At 40.6% G+C, this 22,349-nt stretch overlaps 1 protein-coding gene across 1 annotated transcript in view; it reads right to left on the bottom strand.

Moving 5' to 3' along the window:
• Positions 1-1,802: 1,802 nt before the first annotated feature.
• PHACTR3 (phosphatase and actin regulator 3) overlaps positions 1,803-22,349 on the bottom strand; it is a gene marked incomplete at both ends in the record, with an annotated part of 104,279 nt that continues 83,732 nt past the window's right edge. Inside the window, 5 exons of the mRNA XM_084296375.1 lie at positions 1,803-1,851; positions 3,072-3,148; positions 3,498-3,638; positions 4,558-4,619; positions 8,875-8,930. Of these exons, the coding sequence (XP_084152501.1) occupies positions 1,803-1,851; positions 3,072-3,148; positions 3,498-3,638; positions 4,558-4,619; positions 8,875-8,930 (385 nt within the window). The remainder of the gene's footprint in view (positions 1,852-3,071; positions 3,149-3,497; positions 3,639-4,557; positions 4,620-8,874; positions 8,931-22,349) is intronic.

Below are 22,349 nucleotides of genomic sequence, written 5' to 3'. Positions count from 1 at the left end.
GAAGTATTTTGAAAAGAATTCTCAGGTGCTTCTAGATGTCAAGCATTATTAGAAATATCTGGTTTATATTTTGCTAAACCAATTCTTTGTTATTACCATCAAGTAACTTCTTTACTCTTACTATCAAGAAATCCTTGAACTATATATACATTTCCACTAACAAAAAACATTGACATTAATTTGTTTACTAAACATGAAAGTACATTTTTACATCAACTGTTTATGTATGGTTATCCAATTTAGTAATTTTTTAATAAGAATATCAGTGAATTTAATTGTAATTCTTCAGTGGGCCAGAACTTCAGCTAGTGTAAATGACGATCACGTTATGCACATTCAAAGGACTTGGTACAAAACATTGGTATTGCATAAGATGGAAATCTTAGTTAAAATCATCTTTTTGAAGACTGTTGATAAAGAAGTGATATGATCTGGTACATAATAATTGCAATCTCTTCCCTTCCCAACTGTCCCTGGGAAAAAAAAACAGCTTTAGGAAACATGTTCATTTCCTGCAATAAGTAGTCATTTAATTAAAGAACAAAAGTAACAGGAGTCAAAAATGCTTGCAGCTGTGTTAGACATTATATAAAAAAAGAATGAAATTATAATACATTAAATTAGTTTTTAGAACATGAACTTAAGTGTTTTACAAACTAATTGTGGTAAGTTCCAAATGTCTTGTCAACGTAATACTGAATGACAGTGTGTCATGTCCATTTATGTCAGAGGCCTTGGAATGGTAAAGCCTGTACATGCACAACATCTCCTTTACCATGATAGGCTGCAAAACAGTTTGAAACAAGTGGCAAAGGAGAGTAGTAGGTTCTTTCAAGTAGCTTTACTTCATTCAGTCTTTCTCAGCTGATCATCTCACTCCACAGGCCATCACTCTTCTGGCTTCAGAGTGAAGTTCATCTCTGGTGTTTCTTTCTCTATGTAAGTGCTGCAGAGTTTTCATCTGCAGAGTCCACCTTTCGCATAAACATCAAGGTATCCTGTACTGAACTTTCGGGAAGGGCTCATATGTTCCCTGATGTGTGTTCAGCAGCAGTATCAAAAAGTAGACAGATTCTTCTCAGAAGAAAATTTCTATGGCCTGTGAAATCTAGGAGAAACAGGAGACGTTTTTTTTCAGTCTACTTCAACATTCTTTGAAAGTACATTTTTTAAAATATATTGTTTAGAGTAACATTTTAAAAAATATATTAATTCTCTTTAAAGGTACATTAACAGTATTGAAAACTATTAGCAACTTGAAGTCTTAATTTTCACTGACACATTTACACTTGTATGTCATGACCGTTGTACAGTTACATTCTTCAAGGTCCAGACAAGCCAGTTCCCAATTATTTGGGAGTGCAAACACAAATATAGGTGTGGAACTGTGTATCTTTTGTTTGTTTGTTTGTTTTTTTCTTTTAGTAATTAGGCTGCTGTTTGTCAGCAGCCTATTGGGCCATGTTATTATTATTTTGTAAGAATAAAGCAATTCTGAGCTGATGCTTTGGAACATATGAAGATACACCGTTGGATTAATATATGATAGTCTTACATTCTGTATGGAATAAATACGCTGTTGCTCTGTAGGCTTGTTCTCTTAGCTGAGATATGTAATTAAAGTCTCAGTCATTTGTAATGCTTTAGCAGTAATTGTAAATTGCAAGCCTGTATTGCACCTAATATCCTGACCAAATTTCAAAATACATCATTATAATCTACTTAAACTCCCCAGGTAGCTCAATTAGAGAGGGTATCTTTCAATTCCTGCCTTGAACTGCAGCCCACCCGTATTTCCCATCTCACTCGATCAGCGTACTGCTATCGTGCCATACACGTTGAGCCTGAACCCTGTAGTTAGAAGGGCCCTAACAATGGCATGAAAAGTCTAGAATTCTATAATTGTAGCATTTACATCAACGTACATTGTATTTATGACTCCACTGTATTTGCGTAGATCATCTTTTCACTGAGCATACAAAACTCTCTTAAGATCAAATTCGTTCCAGATTCACAAACACAGAAATGCAGGCCCAGACCCTGCAGAAGCAAGCCTTCCAGAATAGAGACTGCACCCCAAGCTCCTCGGTACAGTGCTGGGCAGCTTAATTTAGCAGCAAGCACACCTGGGAATGCTTACAGATGGGGCAAGAGTACATTGTGCTACCAACTCCCCAGATTGTCTTTTAAGAGCAACTGGACTCAATAGACATAACAGAAATTGTAGGAAATAACTGACTGCTGTTTAAGTTTTTCTGTAAGTGACAAGGTCTTTTTGCAAGTAACTTAATGGCTGTGGAATCAGCTTCTCTCACAGTCATTCTCTCGTGGAAAATCCAAGTGTTTCCATGACTGTTTAGACCTAAAACCTGTAATTGCTGTTGTGACAAAGTAAGTGCAAGATTGACTTGATGCGCAGCAGCCCATGCATTTGGACAGTGCCAAGCATCCAGGCCAATTTTCTCAATTTTCCTGCTGGCCTGCCATTTGAGGGGGTTGCAGACATTCCAGTGGCAACTAACATTCACGTGCTACTGAAATCTACAGGCTGAACCTCTTACAATTTTTTGTTGTAACAAAAATTTTACAAGTCTTTTTTATGGGCATTACTCCCCCATTGATGAGAAAGTTACAGTGTCTGGGTTAATCAGGTTGCACGCTCAAGTACACTCCAGTATTCAGTAGTTCATCTGCTTTAAACATCATGGGGAGGGGGTTGTTTGTTTTTCATTATACCCCTACATTTAAATTTTTGCCATAGCTTTTGAATCTTAGTTGCAAAATATTCAAGCTGAGTGATACTCTGGAAAAGGTCTGGGGTCTCCTCAGTACATGCTAGTGTACACTATATATATATTATTTTATATATATATAAATATGTATATAATTATATATATATATAAAAATCAGAAAAGCAAAGTTCAGAATGGAATGAGAAATGTTTCCATTTCCTTTTAAAAGAAATGTTCCTATGTTCCCATATCTAACATGTAAGAGCAAAATCTATAGATTCAGGACTCAAAGAGACTAGTTATTATCAGGCAATGGAAATAAATGGCTGGAAGACTGACCTTGTCAAATGTTTGCTTGATGCATGTACCTCCATTTCATTACTTTTGTATTCATTTAGCTCTTTCCGAATTGCTGCCTGGGAATTGAAAATAAAAGAGAGTTAAATAATTTTGTATTTATAAGCATTGTAAAATACCAGACTCACAGAGCAGAATAGAAGTTTCATTAAGTAGAAATGATAGGCATCGGGCACAGCAATGCATACTATGCCAGTAGAGATGCTGAATATTTAGGTTTTACAGATTGCTGATGATTATATAGATAAATAGCATTTTTATAACAGTATGCGTTGGCCAACATGGTTACAGCAAAACATATAACATTTACAGAGGTTAAATGCCCCAGAGGTTAAATGTCTGCAAAGTCCAATATAGCATTTTAGACAAAGTAAGTAGAAAGCAGTAATATTTTAATTATGTCAGTACCTTATCAGCTGCTGATAGTCTTGTCCATGGTTTATCTGCTCGCCTGTCATAATCCTGTGCTTTTGCCACTTCTACATAATCACTGAATCGAATCAGGATTTTTCTGTCTCTTAGTTCGTCAACTGTAGGTCGCTGATTAAGCTGCATTAAATAGTATTGTAAAATAAAACCAATATTAATAACAAATATTTCAATAAATTGTGCAATATTTTCTGCTTCTCATCTTAACTTAGTGTGCATTTATGTATATGGAAGAAAAATACTAATTCAACATGGAAAAAGTGCAACTCTTGAAAAGTCCAGGGAAATATTATGTCCTTCAAACCATTGCTGGGAGATTAACAATTGTTTAAATGGAGTTATTGACTATAGCACAGTGGCTTTATAATGGACAAAAGAAAATATTTTAAGCTCTAAATTGATAAAATGCATCAATTTAGAATAGGTAAAATAGACATAATTAACTTGTTATGATATAATTTAAGGTTTGTTAAAGGTTTTCTTACTGCAGTCAGCATCAGTAAGAAGTCACTTTTCACTGAAAGGCTTTTCTACTGCAGTCAGCAGCAAGGTTTTCAGAACTGGACCCACTGTAAGAATTCCAATTTGGGTTTAATAAATTATTGGCATTTTTTGCTTATAATTCCAGTGGGGGTTCCTGGGAACAGAACAATAACACAATCTAGTTCTGATTTTAAGAACACCTTAAATGCAAAGAGAAATTTATTGTGAGAGCACTCTTGGTGCTCAGCAAGAAGCCAGCTCTGCTACTGATCGCTACAAGGAATAACGTACTTCTTTGCTGGCAGTATAGTTGCAAAATATGCAGTGTGCAAGCAAGTATTCATTTTTTGTTTGAAAGTTTAAATGTAAATATTCTATCAATCCTCATAGCTGAGACATGGTAGGTACTTATATAATTGATATACTAGATACCACACCACCGAGGAAGAGTTAAATTAAGGGAGGTTTTGTGTAGCAATGACCTCTAGGACTGGTTGATACTGTAATAGCTTTCATAAATTTCTAAAAACTAATAGAAGACATTACAAGATTTTACCTTTCTTGTCAGTCTCTGTTTGATTTCTCTCCTTTCTTCCTGTTCTGTTTGATCGTTTCGTTCTAGAGAGAATATTAAAAAAAAGATGATTTTCCTCATGAAGAATATCAGTAGTTTCTGAAGTTCCAGGCAATAAGAATTATATCACAGAAAAATTAGTAGCTGGTCCTTAGTTGTCTGCTTTGTCAGTTCAGTACATCTCTCTGTTGCTCTGCTAGAACATATCGTTACCTCTCTGTGAGGACAAGGTACTGGTGCCAGCTTTTCCTGTGCTCTAAACTCCAGTTCCAAGGAGATTTAACAAACCAACAGCAGTCACACCAACTCCAATTGCATAAACTTTAGAAACAAAATCAAAATATTCCATAGTTAATCATCAATTTTTCGTCTCCATATTGCTGGAGCCATTGTGTTGCTGTAGATGCTGAAAAGACTTATTGCATGAGCTTCAAGAAAAGTACGTTTTTTCCTGTAAAACCTTATTCTCAGGCTACACCTTTGGATGGTCACACTGCCACAGCAGTTATCTTTGATTTGGGTACTTTTTTTTCTGCTATTCAGGATGTGCCGCTGACATTAGAACCTTTTTATCTTCACGGGTTTCCTTTTTGTAGCATTTCATTCTAACCTAAGCCAGCTAGCTTTTGTGTGTTGTGCCTATTAACATTCAAGCCGTGATAACTCCTACACACTGGGTCTAAAAATAGACCAGAGTGCTGTAACATTGTGTGAAATATATCCTTTGCCTTGGGATACGAGGTAATGGCGTTTCTATTTCTAGTACTATCTGTTACTAAATTAAGGCATGAGCCTGTGACCTGAACAAAGCTGCAGACCTAGAGAAAAATGTTCAACCATTCTGGGAATCTCTAGATAGCACTGTGAAGTTTATTATACCATTTGCTTTAGATATTTCCAATGATAAGGCACACACATCATTTTTAATACACCTTAAAAAGACAATAGCACTGCGGATGAGTTTCCAAAATGGTAATTTTAGTAATGAATTATTCTCCCATATTTTTACACACGTTACGTTACACTGAAATGCCATCGTAAGTATCTGCTTAGAGTAAAATAGTGCATAGCCACAACTGACTATAGCAGAAATGTAAAGCAAATGAATATAAAATATTATAATGTGCTTTATTAAAATTCAGTGGCAAGGCATAGAAATTTAAAATAGCGAATAGGACAACTAAAACTAGTGCCATTTCAGGGATGAGCAGCTGTTTAAGTTTGTTATGTTTAAAAGGAGAATGTCATTTTTAAAGTAGAGTGTACTCTAAGATGCAGACATACTTGCAAGAATTTACTAATATGCTTCACTACATTTTAATTCACCCCTTTTAGAGTAGATATTCAAATCTATATGTTTTTATAAAAATAAAATAATTTTCTGTGGTATAGTGCCTTTTAAGATATCATTGTCAGTGAGATGCACTGAGAGAATTCTGAAATAAAACCACAAATATTAATTTCTGACCAGAAAATTATTTTCCAACTTTTAATATACTAAACATGCATAGTGGCCCCTTTCTGTGAGATATTCGCACAGACTCTGGGCTTATTCCCAGCTCCAAGAAAATGCTGAACATGAAAACACAAGAATAGTTCATTTAGAAAAAATAAAGCAAGATTTGATAGGAACTGCTAGCAAGGGCATTACAAAATTCAAGCATTGTTACAGAGACAAAGCAGAGAGGTTTTCCCCATCAGCATCACTCTGCCTACACATAGATCCACTCATTACTGAGGGCTGGCTTTGTAAACCTGAGTAGAAAGAAGCTCCCAATTACAAAGTGGCATGTGCAGTTCATTTCGCTGCTCTGCAAGTTTTTCAGGGAATTCTTAGCTGTGCATGACTCAGAAACAATTCCTGGTGTTAAGAAAGAAGTGGGGATTTTACAGTGTGATTTAAGAGATGCTGCCTTCTTGAATGTGAAAGGCAGCTCTCGGCTGAGTACAGGAAGAACACGTGAACACCTGGGTCTTGATTTTCGTTCATAGGGTTGCCACGCTCTGTGGCAAACCAGCAATGTTGTATCATTAAAGTAAAGGCAGTAGAAGAAGTTCAACAAAACTGTAAGAAAGTGTTGGCTTTACATTTTAAGTACTACTTTTATCTCAGAACCATCTCTCTAAGAATGATAAGAACAGTCTCTCATTTTAATTTTATTAAGGATTGTTTTAAAATGACTTAGTGGTTGCACTTAGGCACTTGGAATAAGCTTCTCATTTTGAAGGAGCGATACAAATGTGAATTATTAGTCCTTAAAACAGCTTTGGGGGTAATGTTGCTTCTGTTAGCAGTGTGTATTATTAACATCAAAGACATTAAGAAACTTAGGAGGCAACTGTACAAACACAAGCTGGAGGAGGTTGTAGTGATTTCACTGAGGGGTATTTATACTGCTACACCTTTGCACGTCAGACCCAAGCCAGGTGTTTTTAAAGTCCATAATAAGAAGATTTATATCCCTATTAATAAAAGGAGAGTTTACCAATCTCCAGATTCACTCAAAACTTAGACTAGATTTGTTGTATCTGTCCAGCCCTTTATGATTTCTATTGACACAAGTGATGACCTTAGCTCTTACAGGATGTTTAGCTTTTTATATAATGAAATAAGGTAAATAAATAGAGCGAGCTATGATCTCAGCTGAACCTGTATAAAGCCTAAGCAACTGAATTGAAGTCAATGAATTTGCTCCATGTTGGAAGCACTTTAAATGAGATACAAATCTAGACCAGTATGTTTAGCTGGCATTCAGGAAATATCTTTAATTCTGCTTTATCTTCTTTCTGCTTTATCTCTCTGTAAGCTCATTATATGAATGTATTCAAACTTTTTTATTATTCAAGCTTGTCAGTTTAACCCAGATTAAGGTTGTAACAAGCACACTTCAAAAAGTAAACATAAAGGAACAGATTTTTTTCAGCAGAGATCCCTACTTAGGAGAAAAAAAAAAAAGAAAAAAAAAAGATTTTTAGAGGTGATCTTAGGCACTGACTCTTGAAAATCTGGCTCCACATGTTTCAGAATCCTGGGTTAATGCTTTTTCTTGTCTCTCATGTAGATGACAGGTGAATTTAGGCCAAGTTCATCCATTTATGTTTTCCAAGACTGTATCCTGTATGTATCCTGTTTCTCATTTAGCTGTGCACATGTGTCAGATGCATCTGATTTAACCACACATAATATATGCATTGGAAGAGTACTGAAAATATAAGTTGATTATGGAATTTCTTGTTGTTAAAACTGAAATGAAATCCCCAGTAACTTCAATGGCAATAGCATAAGCTTTTTTGTATGAACTACTAAGAAAGTTCTGAGACAGTAAATTGTAGGTTATAAAATGTAGATAACTTTTTTTTTCTAGATAATTGCAATCATATTAATAATTAAATATGAATTAAATACCAAAGGCAGGATTGCTTGTATGACATAAGCCACATTCTATATGGCTTTGTGTTTTATTTGTGTTTAATGAGAAGACAACCATTTTCACATCATTCTGGTTTTGTTGTTGGTGGTTTTGGTTTTTTACTGTCAACACTAAATAGACCATAAAATTAACAGAAGTAATATACTTTTTTTCTTCAAGCAGATGACTTTTCCATTCTCCTGTCTGAGATTCACAGCAGAGAATAATCCAAAGCCCTTTCCCTTCTTCACCTAATTTAGAGAATTCCCAATACATCTAAGAAAGGGATGCATCATCTGTTTGATGCCTGGGTCAGAAACTTTAGGAAAAGTGTTGCAAGCTTCTGCTTTGTGTTTATTTGAAAGATGCTGGGCAACATTCCTGTGTAGCAGCATCTGTGATAGGCTTGGAATTGTCCCTTTAATAACTCTGATATCTCAGAGGATATTTCTTTGTCTTGTCTTTGGGAATGTCCTCACACCTCTGCAAGGATGCTTTGTCTATTCCACTCTAGTCTTGTACAGTTTGCCATGGCAGTCCACAGCTTGAAAAATGACTGTCCAAAGCCTCATTGTACTGTGTGACACTAGGATGCTACTCCTTTCTCAGATATCCATAACAGTATATTCATGCATAAATGTGAAATAATATATTCACAATATAAATGATTTGAAAACTGAAAATTGAACAAGGTACTATTTTCTGTACTAAATGGCACGCCTGTGTAAATTCTGATTTCTGCAGTACTTGAAACCCAGGGCACGTTAAACATGAAAACTTTTAGGTACAGAAAAAGTGAATGAATTTCTCTATAAAAGGATATGTTCTAGAAATGTAATAATCAGTTTCAACAAATATATATAAAATAATAAAAGAAAAAAGTACTCACGTTTAAGTATATTTCTTCTTTCTAGCTCTTCAACAGCAGGTCTTTGGCTGAGTCGCCTACGGAAAAACACCAAAATCACATTTTGTACCATGCTTGTTCTTTGGAAAGTCTGCAGTATTCTGAGTTCTGGTTGGTGTTTTCCTTGTGTTTGTGGGTAGAGGGGGAATAAAAAATCCTTCTGCAGGACTCAAGGGGAAAAAAAAAAAAAAAAAAAAAAGAAAAAAGGCAAGAATCTCAGCACCAGAATGCTTTCTTGTATTTGCCAATGTCAGCAATGCAGACAGAAGTTCTCCTCTAGTTTGCTCTGCTCTTGGTAGAATTCTTCCTCATAACATGCATCCTTTTCACCATACTTTCCAGACAGTCAGTTGGAACCAGTGCCCTTCAACAGTTAAATTCACTCTCGAGGGGGTGTTTAAGGTGGTTATCAAAGGAGTTTCACAGTGATCTTCTGTAGCTATCACTCCTTCTACCTTTTAATCTCACGCAGCAGCAGGCTTCCTCTTTTTCTAGTAACAGCAGTGATGCATCCTGACAAAATGCAGGCTTGCCAGAAATACAGCTTTCCTGTGGTTTCCCGACTACACGTTTAATAGACCAATCCAGCAGCTACCCTCCTGCCTGCTGTATAAAATTCGTGTGCTGCTCACAGCCTCATGCTGTCTGAACAGAGTGTCTTATGCTGTTTCACCTCCCCTTTCAGTAGTGCTGCTTCAGGATTGAGTCTTCAAATCATATGATCAGTGCCACAGTGATTTTATTCTGCATACTAAATGAGATTTCCCCATGAGACACTGCCAATATCTGCAGAGAATCTCAGGTAATTGAACCCCTCCCCTAGGCAGACACACACACACTACATTTGCTAGCTTTAAAGTAATAATTCAGCAAACAGATCAGAAACAGTTTATGATGCTTTCTGGCCTGCATTCTGGCAGCATCGGGGATTCTCATCGTCTCCTCTGTGGCAGGTTTTACAAAGCCAGAGACTGAAGTTACAGAGACAAAGAAATACTCACAGCAGGGACCACACTGCAAAATACGGTTGCAGTAATTACCCTTTGCTGTGTACAGAAAATAGAGGAATAATGATAAATGCTATAGCAAGATCTGTATTTTATCAAATACACAAGAAATGAAAAAATGAAGTAACTGTTATCAGACTGTTAAAGAACAGGTAAAAATGTCTAATTCTAATTTCTCCTGTTTTTGTAAGCCTTACCAAATATATCTTTAGCATCAGCTCTGTATTCATACTTTCAGATCAACAGCACAAAATATGAATGCCACGCCTTGTCCGTTTCTAATTAATTTCTTTGTGATTACTGCAAAGGCCAAATTCTGCTCTCATCTTCAGCAACAAGAATGCATCACAACTACTATACCAGATTTACACCAACAGAAAACACAGATGGTGAGCTCTTGTACTTGGAAACACCTGTAGCCTAATGCTCATTCTTCTTACCTAACACCACATATCACCTAAGATTTTTCTCTGTCTCTTCTTTACAGAATAATGAGACAGATACTCCATCAATGGAATTTGCAATAATCCAAACTGAAATGCTGAATGATGCTGAAATGCCCTACTGAAGTATTTAAACATACATTTCTAATTCCTGTTACTCCTTCGCTTCTCCCTCCTCACTCATTTCCCTCCATATCTCAGAAATGATACTGCTCTGACTAGGCTTTGTTTGAAATAGATTAATGTGCATTTTATAATATAAAACAGGGAAGAGTAACTAACTCTGAGAGTTTATCTGGAAATGAAATGTCCACACGATTTACTGATCACATGTCGCCCAATCAAGCCAGTTGTAATTACAACCCTTCCATGTAAGATTTATAGATTCTCCCTGAATCTGTACATTACATTTCAGAGGTTTCCTTTAAACTGAGGGATTAAAAGCCTAACAGAGAACGATTAAAGCATAATAGGTATGAGAATACATATGTCTATTGAATGCTCTGTATAGTTTTGCATATATTGTTACTGCATTTATGTTGGTTAATTATTTAAAACCCTATTTCCTTTTTGACTTCGATAAATATGTGGTAGGTGTGCAGACATAACATATTTCTGTGTGTACAGTTTTTCCCACAACAAAAGTAAAAGGTGCAGATACACACACACACATATATAAATATCTATGCATGACAGGGCACTGCATTTTTATTTGAGTTTTTCAGAGATGTAGACCACACTTTCAAGCTTTTTTACCACATCCACAAAACCAGAAGTGGCCTATTCTTAAATATTAAGTTCTAACAGGAAAGATGTGTAAAAACACCATGTACATTGAGCATCATGATAAAATAAGAAAGTGGGTACACTACTGACATCTGTTTCCATCACTTTTTGTTTCTACCTGTTATATCTTTTTTTTTTTTCTGTATGGAAGAAACCTCCATTTGCTGTAAAACCCCTCTTGCCTGCTTTCTCTGCCATGACAGCTATGCTGCACAGTGGCTGGGCCCAGCCGGCACTGCTGTGCTCCCAGGCAAGAGGGAAACGTAGAGAGATGGTGGAGGTGAAGGACTCCAGATGTGTGCACCAAAGGCTGCTGACCACACTGGGGGGAAGCAGCTGTGAGCACAACTCGTTTGAGGAGGCCACATATCTCTGCTGAGCTGCACTGTGGTAAATCAGGCACTGTGGGGCTCTGTGAACTCTCCTGTGTTCTATGCACCATGTTTTGGAGGTTTATTTATTTAATTATTTCTCCCACACTGTTAAAGTAGAAAGTCCCACCGCTGACAAAAACAGAGAACATCCCCCTTGCAAGGAGCTCGGTGCCCTTCCTCTCAGGAGCTGCACTGTGGAGAGGCAGCGCCATTTTGGAACAACCACGCCTCAGGGCCACCTGGCCTAGGGAATGGCGTCCTGCCTCTCTTCTCACCTTCATTTGAGAGGAACAAGACAGAAGGCAGGCACTGAGAGAAACTAAGACTCCAGAAAGGGGATGCCCGAATCCTCTGTGCTTAAATAAAGGGAAACTCCAGCAGTATAATCTTCTTAGCGGTCTTTTTACTGCAGCCAGAGGATGAAGTAAGCACTGGACACAAAGAAATCTTCATAAAGGCTAAGAGATGAACCCCCAGCGCCATGATCTCTACAAACTGTGCACAGAGAAGACTTTGAAATACAGAACCCCAGGCCATTCTGAGGCAAAGTGCTGGCTTGTTTCCTCTGGTTTCAGCAAACACCTGCCTGCACCTGTGTGAGGGTGGCTGCAGGGCTCCACCCTGGGCCCAGCCCACACCCAGCCTGGGCACCATGCTGCCTCCCAGCCCTGTGGGCAGGAGCTGTGAAAGGGCCTGAGGTGAGGCTCCGCCACCACTGCAACACTGTTGTGGCTGTAGCTGTGGATGCAGATATGGATACAGTCATGGACACCGATGGGTGAGTCCTGTGCTTTCAGTTTCCATTGTTTTCATGTGGAGACTTTTGGCCCTGCTGGGGCTGTATCTCTGTGAGGTAACTGTAAACTTCGCTGGGAGCGCTAATGTAGTGCACCACCTTGGTCACTTCAGAGTAGTGGTTTCTTTTCAGTTGAATGAAATTTAGTTGCGTGTTTTCTGTTACTAAGAAGAGCATCTGATTACTGCTGTTGCGTTTTTGAGAGATATTAATATCTAGGTTTGGGGTTTGTTTGCATTACCTGCTCAGGCAGAAGTGTTTCATCTGAGCGCCTCCGTAGAGCCAGTCATTTTTGCAAGGGTCTTTAAAACTTTCTTGAAAACTGAAGTAGCCAAGTCCTGTTTCTGTCCAGTTCCCATATAATATAAATGTCATCAATACTACCATATTTTGTCTTAGTTCCACAAATTTGCTTTCCCCCTGATTTACACAAAAGGATGCCAGGAGCAGAGGTAAGGGAAGGTGAATATGAGGGAAACTCAGGGAAACTGAGCAGGACTGGAGGCACCAATGTGATTTCATTGTAAATGGTGTTTGGATGTGGTCCAGAGTTTGCTATAGATGTGCCATTGACAGTCTAAGTCTAGACTGAAGTGTTGAATCAAAAATCTGAGTATTTTCTTCTAAAGAATGGTAAAGTCATCTCCGTGAGTTTGGGGTGCTGGGTTGTTTGTGGGACCAGCTGTTTCTGAAGCTCAAAAAAAGTAACAGCTTACGTGTTATTGTTGTTCTATGCAAAACAAACATAAACCTTCAAGCAGCAGGTGTTCTTCAGCTGTTTGAAGTTTGAAAGCTGTTCTGGGACGTATTTTCAGAATGTTTTCATCAGTAATTGCTTGGATTATGTGGGCTTGAAAAATGGATAAATGTACATATTTGCTTAATCCCATGTCTTGGTGCAGTGCCCCTCCTGAGGGCAGAGGAGCAGGCTGGGGCAGGATAACAAAGTCAGCTGTGGCTGGCCCTGCGAGCAGCCTGCAGGTGCGGCCATGTGTGCTCCTGGTGGCAGAGTACCCCAGGTGTTGGGAGCCCACACGTGGCCTCAAGACACTTGTTTTCTCCATCCAGTGTGCACATGGGAATCCTGTGAGGTTCATCAATGCTCCATGTTGGCTCTGAGAGGGGCAATGAATCTGTGCGTGTCTGGCTGTTTCCCTTGATGTACATGTGCAGTACTTAATCGTGGCAAAACAATTCTATGAAAACAGGCTGCCTGGGGGATAACAAGCACGGCCCCCCCCTAACCTGACGGCTGGGGAAGTCTCTCTTGGCTGGTCTGGTGGAGTGGCCTGCAGCCCTCCCCTGCCAGAGTCTGGGTTGAGGTCCCACTGACTACGATGTTGGACATGTGCGTAACAGTGGACTCTTTCAAGGGGAAAACCACTAATTGCTTGTCCCCTCTGGAGCAAGGTCACATGTTCCTGAGCCCAATAACTCTCACACGTGCCTGTGGTTGCTGATCAATATTTACTTCACACAGTCAGATTCTCCTTCACATTCAAAGAAGTGAATGTCTTAGCAACAGCGTTACACAAGGTTGATGGCATTGGGCTGTTCCAGGTGACTGAATCCCCAGGAGTCTGGGGATTTGCGTGTCCCTTGGATCCCAGGGTCTGTTATCAGATGGGCAATGCATCAATATGTCTTACAAGCAGGAGAGTCTGCCAAGTTCTCTGTCCTCATAGTTAACCTTAGCAATATCTGTTTTGTCCGTTGTGGGAACTACACCTCTGCAAAGCTGCAGCACGGTGTGCTGTCTGTGGGCTTGCAGGCACGGGCATAAAGCAGCTGATGAAAGACAAAGTGGGAACAGGTGCAGCCCACCCGTGTGCACAGGGGGTTATGCTGATTACTGACACCTCAAACACTCCATCCTGTCCAACTCCTCTTGCTAGTTTGCAGGATCTCAGCTGTCCAACATGTGCTAGCAAGTGTTTGGCAGGAATGTTTTTGTAATGGAATCCATTACAAAATGCTTGTGTTCTTGGTTTATGAGGCTTCTTATGTCCCCTAAATGTGTTCATGTGTTCCTTTGTTTCGCAAATGTATTTCTGGATAGTGTCTGCTGCACAGTATCTGTATGATATAATTGTCATAAAACTGAATTTCTTTTAGATTTATAGCTAAAGCCAAAAAAAAACCACTTTGGAATCCTTTTTCTGCTTGTCTTTAGTGACGGCCATGTGTATCTGATAAAGTTTGACAAAGGAAGGGGGAGGATGGACTTGAACATGTGCGTGTGCCCGTGAACTCCGCACTGACAAGTGCACAATCAATCCAGCCTCCAGTAAGCGAGCTGTAGCTGGCAGCAATCACATTGATTGTCTCTTGTGGCAGGTACTTCTGCAGAAAGAGTTGGGAGGCTCGGGGGGGTGGGTCCACTCTCACAGTAGATTTCCAGCCCAGTGGGGAAACGGGAAAGGGCGGAGGAACGGGAGAGCCCTGTGCCACCCCCTCGTGAAGCAGCTTATGTCTGCTGCCCGTCAGGAGAGAGAGGTTCGGTCTCTTAAATTGGCATCTCTATTATCAGAACATCGTGTTCAATTCAACAAGAAGTTTATTTTCATCCTTCCTATAAGTGACTGTGAAGAGGATATGTGCCAGGGCTTTGAGTCACCCACACACTGAACCGTGGCAGTGCAGCACTGCTTGCAATGTACGATTACGGGTAGTAGTAAATCCTTGGTAGGAGGGACTTGCCTTTTACAGTCTTTTCTCTGTACAAAATTAGAAGGCAGGCACTGAAACAGAAACTTGTTTTCACCCCAAGGCAGTTCTGGAGCACGTAGAAAGTGTTAGCTGTGTCGTGCCAGCATTTCCCATAACAGGATAAAAGTAGTTGCTATTCTCTGATAGTAGGAGGCTTGAGAGCATTATGAAAACAGTGAGTTGGTATGGTCAATTCTGCAAGTCACATGCCAAAACTACGCTGGTTTAAAAATGATTGATATTAGCATCTATTCTCCTTCATGAGGTATTTTTTTTTACAATATTATTAAAAAAAATAATAATAATAAACTGCCTTTGGTTACCCAGTGCAAGATGCTGGATGAATGTAGTGACCGTGTATCTCATCTTAATTATGTATCTTACTCATTTGTTTGGCTTTCAGTTCTGCCTGGATTTGCAAGTCAGCAAGAGTTCAGTTAATTATGTCGGCCCTCACCTCCCAGGCAATTACAGGTGTCTGTTGTTATAGTTTCTCTGACAGAAGCCCTGCACTGAGTAGTTTAGATTTCAGTTAGAATAAAACCCACTTTCTTGCCCGGCTTGAGGCTGTAACACGACTCAGGTACCATTGCCCTTTGTCCCTGAGCGACCCACATCCTTGTGACAGGTTTGCTGTTCTGTGGTGTTGCCTAAGGATAAGCAGTGCGGGCTGCAATACACCAACAGAGTCAGTGTCTAATTAAGCGAGAGGATTCAGCTGGAGGAGGCAATATGGTAATCACTGTTCACCACCTGTGGAAGCCCTGCTGCATTTGACCTTTGGCTTGGTAGTTTTTCCTGGAGGTGTGAAGAAAGAAAGGTTGGGTGCAGCTGGAGCACGGAGCCTGTCTCTCAGTTCAAAGGCCTGCCGCAAGGTTTGGTGAAGATGCTGAGCATCCTCCCATCGCCTCCTGGAAGCTTTTGTTTCTATACCTCTCTCAATGTGCAGCTGAGGACTCTTAGATGATGTTGTGGTGTATTCCAGGACTGACATACGGGTTTGGATTTTCAGCTCAACTATTAATAAACAAGAGCCAACGTGGCTAAGTTCTGGTGTAAATGGTGTAAACCCGTATGTCAGTCCCGGAATAGCTGGTGGTTATTTCAGAGCAGGAGGTTCCGTCTCTCCCTTCCATGTGTTCCCCCACGCTCAGTTTAACAGAGCTTCTAGGTGGCGGCTCTGTCCTTTTTGCAGCACAACTACAACATTTACTCATTAGGGTGATGAAAGTACAGCTGATTATTCAGCCAGCGACATGCTCAGAGGTTGTAGTTTGAGGAGCATTTCTTTTCACAGCAATGTCAGTGTGAGCAGTGATACCACTCGCTCTTGCTTCAGCCTTGCCTTGCAGCTGGGCAAGGATCGGGTTTGGGGAATACATTCAAGCTAAAAATAGCTCAGCGAGAAAAACTGCTGAAAGAACATGCTCTTCAAATTACAGCACAAGCGGTGCAGGCTCCCAGTGCAACTCCTGAGCTGGAGGCTGATGAGGGCTCAAGGGTGTGTATTAAAATATATGTTGAAGGGTCTTCTGACTGAAACCGCATGCCGGCTATGATCTAGGTCACGCTGTGCAGGTCACTGAAAATGGTGAATAATGTTTCATTGCAAAGCAATACATTTTCTTAATATTTTTCTCTGAAGCAGGAATAAAACTCTGGAGCCCAGTGTTCCTCCAGGAAAAAAAAAAAAATCAGTATTACATATCTCAGGCAAATTGAGAACATTGTGGATTTGATGCTTGAGGACAAGCAAACAAAGGGAATGATAATAAATCCTAGGGGGTTAGCTCTATCCCATTATCTGTGTATTAGTTTTTATATTATTTTAAATAAAGACATCTGTCCCTGCTGAAGTGATGCTAAAATCAACTCTGATAGCAACTGCTTGAGAAACAGCAGGGAGCCTGCAAGTGGCTCACTGGCAGACCAGAAGCAAGTCTTAGCCCTGCAGTAGGGCCTGCCATTTTATTAAGACCTTCTGATATTCCTAGTGGGACAGTTACGTACTCCTGGGTGCTTACTGAGTAATGATATGTTTAAAAAACAAAACAAAACACTTTTTCATTATTTCTTTTTTAACTTCACTGTATAAATGATGCCTAATACAATGCCTCTGCTTGATATACCCCAGAGAGACTGGGGATGGATTGCCAGCCATCCCTGAGCCCTGTAAGAAATGAGGCATCTCTAGGCTCATGAATCCTCTTCCCACACAGCCAGGAATGCAATTTCAGTCACTGCAGTCAGAGGGAACGGGAACAGGGGGCCAAAAAGACAGAAGATGTGTCAATTTGATCTGTAGCACAGGCTACGTTTCAGATTGCATCAAGTAGAGAGATTGTACATGGGTGGAAGTGCCCCGAAATGTCCCGAGCTCAGCTAGGGTGTTCACTGCTGCACAGCCAGTATTAAGACCCTGCAATACTGTCCACTTACATAGTAACAGTTGCCACTATAAACAGATGTGATTGCGATGTACCACTGTGGATTTGGGTCACTGGAAGAAATCACAGCTGGATTTGCAGAGAGTAGACAAAGAAATGTTGGTATGCATCACTTGTCAGCCTGCCTCTGCTGACTGTATGTAAATTCTCCTCCACCCTGTCAATTAGTGCAAAATCACTTGAGAAAAGCCATTCTTGCCAGGGATACAAGCTGCTGAGAATCTCCCCAAGCAATGTGAGCACTGTGGAATATACTTCCCTGCTCCCAGTAACATGTATCCTTATGAAAGAGATGCTTTGGCAGTCTGCAAAGCCTGTGAAGCAGTGGATAAAGAGCTGCAGGTGTACTGGCCTTTGCAAAGTGTTGCTTAAAGCAAGAGTTGACTCCAGAGCTGGTGGTTTTGAGCAGGGTGAGCCTCCTAACCCGGCAGCTTCCAGCTCTAAGAGGATGGGGGGCATGCCATTGTGCTTTGCAAACTGGTTGTAATGTCAGGCTTTACGCTGAGGCATAGCTTTCTTAATCGCTGAAGTAAATCTAGGCAAACAGTGCTGTCTTGGCTTTGTGTAATCCCTAAAGGAGAGGGTAAAAAATGACGATTCCTAAAATTGCAAATGCTTCCGGGATAGACAGTCCCTCCTGGGACCGCGTGTGTGAGTGCACACCTGCCACCAAATGGCAGGGATCTCTCTGGGAACTCTCTCCCTGGCAACACAAGCACTTTCTAGTTCTCTGCTGTCACTCACCCACACAGCATCTCCAAACGGATGGGATATCCCTGCCAGCGTGTCACCATCTGTTGTACTCATTTCTGTTCCTCTCGTGCATGCTATTGTTAGCCCAGCATTACAGCACAGCTAGGCCCGCGGCATGTCCTCCTGCTGTCATTAACCAGGGCTGGCCTGAGCCATGCAGCCTTTGCCCACAACACACTCTGAATCCTATTTCATTACTGCATTGATTTTTATTTTATTTTAATCTGTTTTTCAAAATCGGAGGTTATCTGTTCATTTTCAATGCAAAGGCTGTTCCTGCCATCAGCGTGCGGAGTGTAATGAGAAATTCCACTGATAGCTCAAAGATGTGGCTGGGTACCCAGCCAGGTCCTCTGGTCACAACAGGAATAACCATCAGTTCTGTAGTTATTTTGTCAGTGTATCTCTCACTGCTCTGAAAATTCAGTTTATGTGGTTATCCCTGTTGTGGCGAAGCATCTTGTCTGGAAACACAGACTTGCAGACCTTCTCCAGGGATGTATTAGATTCCCACAGCAAATGGTACTTTACTGATTTTGTTTGTCTTTTAAGTTGGGCTGCGTGAGGAGCATGACTTGTCACTTCAGGCCACGAAGCATGACACTGAGCATTGCAGACCAGCTAACTTACTAGAAAATGTGGTCAGGATTGGAATTTTAAAATGTTATCTCCTGTGTGCTCTTCCTCAAAGATTCTGGGACCCTCCTTAGTTCCATTTCCGATCCTGTGCTTAGTGGTGATGGTGTAAATCCAGTCAGATGTTGCTGGCAAAATCCAGTCAGGCCAGGAAATCCTGAGCTTTTGAAGTCGGGGTTCCTCAGCTGCATATAACACAAGCATTTGTGTAACGTTTCATGGTGACCTGAGCATTTAGTTTTGACATTTCTGCTATGTTTTGCTGGGGTACATGAACTGTCTTCCACTGTCAAAGTGCAGGACTGTGACAGAAGACTTTTGTGTGCCCTGTGTTCTTGGGGAGGGATCCAGTTTTCCCTCCTTAGAGTTGCTGTCTGCCTGCTGAGGGGCTGCTAGATACAGATACAGCAGAGCAGGGCAACGTAAGATGGCAGTGACTCCTTATCACAGCTAGAATTGGCCTTTCTATCTGTGCTAACAAGCTCCATCATGCAGATTTTCTAGGCATTTCTGGCATGGTTTTCTTTTTGTTTGTTTTTCCCCTGTAGTTGCTGGAATTTTGAGCCCAGAGCCCCCAGCCTGCTCACCAGTCCCTGCCACCCCGACCTTCCTGCCCCGCTCACCCTCGGCACGAACGCTGCCATTTCCACACACCTATCATTGTTAGCTCTTTCCTTCTTGTTGTACAGGCCAAATTCTTTAAGGGTAATTACATGGTGTCTCTAAATACAACTTTCCTTATGACATTAGTACTGGTCTATTTAATCTTTCCTCGAGAAGGAGGGTTTCTCCCGTTGGGTGGTATTTGAAAGCACTGTAGCCACTCCCTGTGATAATTACTGTAATAAGGCTGCAGTTTAGCCTGTCCAGAAAATGGCTTTTGCAGACACCCTCAAATTAGGCTGGGATCCTTGCAATAGACCAGCTGCTATCTGGAGAGACTGTTGTCAGATCGTCACTCTTAATTTTTAACGTTATTGCTAAAAAACTGATGAAGTATTAATTCATTCAGACTTCGATTTGCTCAATGAATATGATCGTCTCCAGCAAACGGCAGTGGCTGCTCATCTGTGAGCCACGTAGTCTTGATTTTTGAGGGCTTTTTTTCAGCAGTGAGGCACTTGTGTTTTTATTCTGCTATTTCTGTCTTGGCCCAGTAGTACTTCGTACCATTTTAATAAAACAAAATTGTTATGTCTTTGTACAACACTGAAGTAACTGGACTGAAGAAACCTGTTTCTATATGATTTAAGACTCAGGTTTACCAACATGCTGGGCGTGTTTCCCAGCTGCCTGGGTAGTCCTCTGCAAAGTGGGTTTTCAGCTGAAGAAGGTCCCTAAGCTCAGAGGGTGTCGTCTGTTTCTTTTTCACTTCACTGGGTAAATACTTGAACGTGGATTGATAAAGGACTGAGCGTCCTTTTCAGCCTTTTGATGTGTGACATGACAGCTACAGGGAAAAGATAGAAAATAAGTATTTCTAGGGGAAAAAATTTGTCGAGTCTGGAGAGGTCAGAAAGCGTGCTGCCCACTTGGATTATTTAACATCTTGAGAAACAGATACTGAAAGAAACCTGCAGTGATCTGTTTGACCCAAGTAGGTCCCAAGTTGTATACAAAAAAATAAAAACAACCTCAGCAGGAGAACCCCCACAAGACCTGATTATATAGCTGCAGCTTGCCAGGTGGGCACAGGCAATAAAATCAAAAAGATTTAGCTAGAACTACGTTTGAATAATTGATATGGCTGTACAATATTTATTAAGTAATGTTTGATTAAAACCAGAGACCTTCTGTTCTGACCCGTTTCCTCTCCTTCCCTTTGCCTATTTTCTAAAAATTTATTTCCTTTACTTTTCACCCCCTAACCTTCCCTAAGATTATTTCAGAAAGGTAGAAACTGTGCTACACTGACCCAGTTTTGCCATGTGAAAGTGGCAAGCCCAAGCCTCTGTTCCTGAATGAATGAGGCCACAGAATTTGTGCTCAGAGCTGCAGGAGGAGGAAATGGTAGGAACTGTATTTGGGGGGCTAGCAACATCAATGCATTAGCTGCTGCTTCCTTGGATCGTTTCTGGTGAGCCAACAGGTTTTGTCAGTTGTTGATAGAAAGTCTAAAAACGTGCTTAAATTCTTCGCGCAAAGGTGCAGATATCTCGCCTGATGACACAGCCCCACAGCTCAGTGACAACCTCTTGCTGCTGTGGTGCTCGCTGTAGGCCATGCAGGTATGTGTGTGCAAATGTGATTCCATGCCTAAAGAAAGTTTCTTTTTCCCTTCTCCTATCTAAAAAACACCACAAATTTTTGTGAGAAGTAAATTCTGTTTGAGTATTCTGTAAGCAGCTCACAGCAATAGGTATGGTGAACATCGTTTATATCTACTCTGCAAATAAAGTTGGCTAGGTTTGAAAGAAAAGGGGATGGGGGGAGCAATGCAAACCTCTTGTCTTTTGTTCTTATATGATTTGAAGTGGAAAATCTGAAGTTGGGTACGTTAAAACTGAAAAACATGCAGCCAAATCCCCTTCAGGCTTAGGTTTTGCTTATACCAACTGATAGTCTTTCAGCTACTCACTGCCCATCTTGCTTCTGTTTGAACTGCATTGCAGTAAGTGCTTGGCATTACCTGCAAAAAGCATTTTTCCTCAGTTTCATGAGCAGGTTAAGACAAAAACCTAACCCAAAGTAATCTCACAGCGACCACCCCCCTAAAATGGCAAGGGCTGCCACCATGAATGCCTTCATTGCCACCTGACACACAACTGCTGCAGCACCTTGTTCTGGGCAGGTTTTTGTCATAGGACAGCACGAATGGCTGGGACAAGCAGAGCAGCTGCCTTTGGTCTCTATTGATTAAGTCCTGCAAATTAAATTAAAGCAATTTCTTTCTGTAATTACTTGTGTTGCAGATCCAAACCAGCTTAAGGACCTGAATGATAATCTAGTGTAAATTGAAGCGTTACAGAACACTCCTGGCTTTCTGCAGATTTCCATTTTGACTGCCTGTCACTTTACAACAGGGCTGGGGCCCAGATCTTCAGGCATATGCTGATGCCTAGTTTTTCAGAGGGGATCTGAGCCCAAACACATGATGCTATTTGTAGGCAGTTTGGCAGGGCAAAACACACACTATTTTCTTCTCTAAAAATATTTTTCCTTATTTAATTACACTTGCTTTAGCAGTTCTCCTGCAAGTTTACTTATATAACTAAGTTCCCTTGTAATACATTGAACTGTTTTTTTTTATTATTATTATTATTTCCAGTTTTACATGTGCCACTTACGCTAAAAGACCAATTCAAGGAATTGACTCTGTGTCCCAGAAAAGGCCCTCAATACTGCCTTCTGTGTTTACACCTGCTGCTCTGCTCTTCCCTTCCCTGCTGTGCACTGACCTGCTGCCCTTGCCTTCACAGTGCTGTGGAAAACATGTTTGACTGTGAATTCCCAGCACTGGAGTCAGGGAACTAGAACAGAGCAGTATAAGGAGTTGGTCTTCCCAG

This window comes from Netta rufina, assembly GCF_964035555.1.
Source record: "Netta rufina genome assembly, chromosome: 16".
Classification (NCBI taxonomy): Eukaryota; Metazoa; Chordata; class Aves; order Anseriformes; family Anatidae; genus Netta; species Netta rufina.
This window is presented reverse-complemented; position numbering and strand designations above follow the sequence as displayed.